General features: G+C 45.2%; 1 protein-coding gene across 1 annotated transcript; it reads right to left on the reverse strand.

Annotated features, from left to right (window-relative positions):
- Positions 1-2,482: 2,482 nt before the first annotated feature.
- Positions 2,483-5,432, reverse strand: LOC144117547 (uncharacterized). Its single transcript, XM_077651243.1, has 6 exons — positions 5,124-5,432; positions 4,601-4,764; positions 3,075-3,161; positions 2,913-2,990; positions 2,749-2,826; positions 2,483-2,631 (listed from the first exon to the last, which is right to left on the reverse strand). Exons 3-6 carry the CDS (start codon positions 3,133-3,135, stop codon positions 2,483-2,485), a joined length of 366 nt encoding a protein of 121 aa, XP_077507369.1. The 5' UTR covers positions 3,136-3,161; positions 4,601-4,764; positions 5,124-5,432.

A 5,432-nucleotide genomic window follows, 5' to 3' on the forward strand; every position in this document is an offset into this window, starting at 1 on the left:
GACATAGTGGAATGAACGATGAAAGATGCTACATTGTTAAACCATTGCCCCTGTGAGCAACCACGTCACATCATAGCAAATCAAAATACACAAGTAAAAATAAAAGAATAAAACCAGGCTGTGAACCAGAAAAAAAACCTTTGCAACCGTTAAACCAGACTAAGCTGATTTGTTGCACAGGCTGCATAATAGCCTGCAACTTCACAAAATATTCAGCTAACAGCTCGGGAATTGCATCCTTTTCATTTGCTTAGCCTCAGTGCTTGCTTCGTGGCTTTCCGTTTAGTAGTTTGACTGTGCAGTTCAAGATTTTTTCTGCGTGCAAGCCAATGCAGCCTCACCCTGGCGAACAGGGCAAACAAACCATCATAAACGTCATCACCACACACAGTCAGCGATTTTTCTACCTTGGCATGAAGCAACATGCACAGATCATGCCCTACTTGTTCTTTTCCCACAATATTGGAACTAGATGCGACAAAAACCTGCTCGCAAGCATTGATGAAAGCTACAAACGAGGGTGTAGGAACTGACAGGCTCCCAAAGTCACCTTCTCCAGGATTTTTGACACTTAAGTACAAGAGAACTTGGCTCTGATCGGCAAAGGCGGCATTTTTTAGCCTCACCTTGCACGTATGTGGCCCTGTAACACACCTGTGATCATTCATAAACTTGTAGGCAAGCCAGCCAGCAAAATAGACAATGTTGTTCTCTAGTATTGGAGACTGATAATCATATGGCAAAACTTCTACTGCAACTGGCAAAGATGTGGCAGCTGTACAGAGAGAAGGAGCAGACTTAGATAAACAAACTGGGAGAGTGGCTAGAAGGCTAGACATGTCTTCAGCACAGTTGCTGCTTTCCGACAGTTTGAAAAGGTTGCTAATTAAAAGATGCCTAAATGCTGCTTGAAACTGCCGGCAAGACGAGTTGCTGTTCGATCCAGATTTCGACCTAACAATAGCAAAGGTGTTTTCAAGTGCATCCTGGTTCAGGTGCCTGGTAAGGAGGTATGTCAAACCATAGCGAGAGGCCAGGTGGTTCCATAACAGCAGCACAGCCCTCATAGTTTGGCAGAAGCCACGGATGCAAAGAGGCTGCCGCGCACAGCCTAGAACTTCGATGTTTTCGAAAACTGCAATACACTCTTCCAAAAACTCTTCATGCACAGATCCTGCACAAATTGCAGATGCATACGGAGACTTTCCCCGCTTCTGTGAAGTATTTAGACTGTCAAAGAGTCTATCGATCCTTTCAATAAATCTGGCTGTGTGGATAGCCTCTGATGGCAACTGTTGGAATGTTACCAATGTGCACAATGCAGCAGCGCAATGATTGCTGAATACCTGTGCTGCGATTTTCGCAGACATCTTCGAAGCAAAAGTTAAATTAAAGTGCCAGGCACTCAACTTTGGGATGGACCGAATTTGCATTTCTCGATCCTTCTCATAAGCCTGTCGTATGTACGAGCTTTTAATTGTGTCACTGCCTACCCTGAAGTCATACTTGAAGAGCATATTGCGCAAGCACTTGAGCAAATGCGGTGGATCAAAAATAACGAAAAGCGGTTCACCATTCACACTTAAGTACGGCTTTTCAGGGGTCACAAGTTTCGAAAACAGAGAAACATTTTGGTTCCCCTGATCACAAACCACAGCCACAGGCTGCAATCCAGCTCCAACCAACATTTTGTGGCATTTGAAGAGGAGGTCATACAGAACAGTTGCAGGCGCTGCCTTATCTGCAAAGAAGTAGCCAAGAGGCTGCTTCCACGGCGTACATATTCCTTTGGCCATGAACACAAGCGCCTTGTTTGCAAGATTTGGACCTTGTGCTGCACTGTACTCTTCAAGGCCTTCAAATCTGTCCGGCACTGGATTGTACGACAGCTCCTTTGAAACATGCATTTCATCAAAAATTATGGTGAAAGCCCTGTCTTGCCGTGGAAAAGACGCTGCCCGTTTCTCGATCAAATCAAAAACTTCAGGATAAAATCCAACCCTCAATGGTACGCGTGCAAGCCACAGCTGCAGTGACCTAACAGATGGAAGTTTCAGGAGTTTCCTGCAATATCTGTAACCTTTTGGGCTGTGGAAGTATAAACCTAAAGCAAAGGTTTTGTTTTGGCTGCACCATCGACGGCCAAACCTGCTGACATTGTGCATCTTTAACTGAGCTTCAACAAAAGAAGCAACAGCTGGTGTTAAATGCTCACGCAGACTATCTACCAATTCGGCAGTGGTCTTCATGCGACGGCGCTGAAGCAGCAGTCCTTGCAGCCTCTTGTTGCGGTTACGCAGCTGCCTGAGCTTCGCTCGAAGTTTCTGCAGTGGCCGCCTTTCATTGATGGGGCTGGTGAAAGATCCTGCAACGTACAGAGTCGACGGAAGAGCAATAAGTTGCTACGTCGTGTTTAGTCATAGCTGCATGTAGTCCTGTAGCACCAAAAAGTGCGCAATATTGCAAAAGCGTTGTAAAATTGCTAACCTTCATAAGAAAGAGGCGAACTACTGAACGGAGCTCCTGGTGACAGATCAGCACTCGCTGACAGTGTTGCGGCCACCCCTGCCGTGCCAGGTTCCAGAGATGAAGCGCTTGCTTCAGTGCTTGGTCCTGCATATGTGTGGTCAGCTGCGCCCACAGAATATAAAGAACAAAATATAGTGACAGCACAGTTCTGACAGGGAAGCCAGCAACCCAACAATGCACAAATAATAACTAAGCGCCACAGGCGGAATTAACACTTACACTGAACCATTATGAAGCCACTGGCATGGGAACAAGCTTGGTTCAGCGTAGAACCAGTAGGGCTGGCACCATCTGCATCTGCACAGCGCACAGACAAGGAATTGTAGCATATTTCTGAGCCATACCTCCTCAGGCTGTTCGAGCAGATACGAAATAACAATCACCTTCTTGGAAGAGTAGCAGCGACTGGGACGACCGACTCTGGACGTACCCCTTGGAAACAGGTTCACCGGAGACAGCAGCTATCATAGGAAGCAGTCCAATGAGCTTTCAGTCGTCACCATTTTCAAAAGATTTATGTCAGTTATGCATACAACCCTGCTCACCTGGTTCTCCAGCCCGGCGCACTGATGCCGAAGTTTCGCTCAGAGATTGTGAACAGTCCATGTCGCTGCTGCATTCGATTGAGGTGTCTGAAATGGCAACAATATTGCGGAGAGAAAAGAGAATTCAGTACCTTTATAGTAAATAATTTCCAAAGAACTATAGCTTCCACAGCATGTGGTTCACATTGTCATCACTCTAGAAAGAAAAATGCTTATCCAATGAAATAAAATTCTGTTTACCACCCTTAATCGTTAGGCACATTAGTTTGATGTCAACAGCAGCTGTGGAGCACCAGTAAATCATTTGCAATTTTCATATGCTATGTTTTACTTTGAAGAGTGCGAAATTCGCCTATCACACAAACAACGATAGCTCGCAAATCAAGTAATGTGCCCCATATTGTTTACAGATTTATGCAGGTCAGCCTATGGCCTACGCAATGAGATGCAACAAGAATGAGTTCGTAACCAATTATTGCAAAAAATAAAAACCTGTACAAACATTGGCTTTCGCTAGCATGAATATTGAGGTAAAAGGCATAATTGTTTATTAGTGCATTTCTATAATCGTTCAGTGCATGCTTTGATACATAACACATGAGCACACAATATCTCGAGAAGCTTTTCACCAAGCGTACCTTGCCCAAGTCGGCATAAGATTGCATCCTGATAAGACTGAAGATGAAAAAGAAGCTCTGCATACAAGAAAGCAAAGTTCTGGAGTACTAAAATTCATCAAACATTTAGGAAGGCTCACCCTTTTTTCCCCCTCACTTCTTTTGAGCTATCAAAGGAAGGACGAGAATGCCCTCTGGACACGACAGGGACCGTTCATGAGACAAGGTTTCACGGTGAATATGAAAGATTCAACTCCCACTTGCTGAAAAACATGTAGAGTCGCCTGGTTTCCGTTGCTCAAGTGGCTAGCGGCATCAAACAGCCTGAACCGGAAGACTGACAGACTCACGTTAAGATCCTTTGGAGCCCTTTGCCATACCAGACTACCGAATATCCCACTTCCATGATCCTTTTTTTTTTACCGGAAATATCAGGCAAGAGTATTCACACCGTCAGTGTACTTTTTCCGCACCCGTGCCTAGAAATTCGCTTGAGCACCCTTCGCCTACTAAGCTTGTGCCATTAGCTTACCACAAGCGCAAACCTAATTCTATGCTATGTTGGACATTTGTCACGAACCTCACATACAGTGTACAGTGCATACAAGAGACGTAAAACGAATATTATATATATATATATATATATATATATATATATATATATATACACGATATGTATATAATTATATGTGCTCACGTGAAAGCGATACTTCCAGTTTCGTTTTCGCTTAGCAGGGTGCAGGTAAAAATTTACTGTAATTTTTAAAGCCACAAGACAGATACATAATTCGTTTTGCAAAAGACGCTAGACTGTTTACGGTTACGACAAAAGGGAGAAATTTCATTTTTTCACAAAACCTGACATTTCAAGAGCGGCGAATGCCTTAAAAGTTTGATAACAAAAATTACCGGCAATGCTTGCTCCAGTAGGCAAAGCATCGTGTCGCAGCCTTCCTGACGGCAGATACACAGATGGTTCCAAGTGCCTCGAGCAAATCCTGAGTTCTCGTAGCTGCGACGGCGCCTTCTTCTCCAGGCTGACGTTGCGGCAGAACTGCGCCCACGCTCGGCACCTGGACGTGATGCAACATGCACGTTAGATACAACTGCGCCAAAAGGAATACGCATACTCGAAACGCCAATGCGTCATTATTCCTGCCACTGCTAACTGCAGTAAATTATACTTGCATTACATCTGAACTATGGTAGTAAATGCTCGCGCCAAGCTCTCTGCGCCCCAGAGTGCGGTAACGCTCATCCTCATGCCACGCGGCTAGCTGCTTTTCTAAGCTCAACGAGTGACGAGAGTGAAGTGCGTTTAAAATTACCCTGACAGTCATGTATATGTAGGACAGCAATACCAAGGCAGGCAATAACACCATATCGAAGCTATCGCGCATACCTAGAGCAGACGACACTGTCAAGAGCTCACCTGTGAAAGTCCAGCGGGAATCGGTGTAGCGTAACACCAATGGTACTATCCACGCTGTCGCAGTGTACCTTGGTGTACCACGGAGCATCGTTTCTTCACATGCCGCAAGCTCATCTTGAAATGAAGCGCTAAGCGCTTCAAAAGAAGAGCGCGAAGCGTGCAAAGACGGAAAAAGAATTCGCACTGGCCGCACGCCGAAGGAAACGACAAAACCGAGAAAACTGCCGCAGCGGTGCAGCGGGGTGCAAATCTTACCGAACGGTGACAAAGAAGCGACGTGCAAGGACGACGAAAACTTCGCAAAAGGAG

Source organism: Amblyomma americanum, chromosome 1 (genome assembly GCF_052857255.1).
Source record: "Amblyomma americanum isolate KBUSLIRL-KWMA chromosome 1, ASM5285725v1, whole genome shotgun sequence".
Lineage (NCBI taxonomy): Eukaryota > Metazoa > Arthropoda > Arachnida > Ixodida > Ixodidae > Amblyomma > Amblyomma americanum.

Coding starts and splice junctions, on each gene's coding strand:
- LOC144117547 (XM_077651243.1), bottom strand. CDS start 3,135: ATGGACTGTTCACAATCTCTGAGCGAAACTTCGGCATCAGTGCGCCGG. Junction 2,991..3,074: donor GCGCCGGGCTGGAGAACCAG/GTGAGCAGGGTT, acceptor TTCCTATGATAG/CTGCTGTCTCCGGTGAACCT. Junction 2,632..2,748: donor TGGCTTCATAATGGTTCAGT/GTAAGTGTTAAT, acceptor CTGTGGGCGCAG/CTGACCACACATATGCAGGA.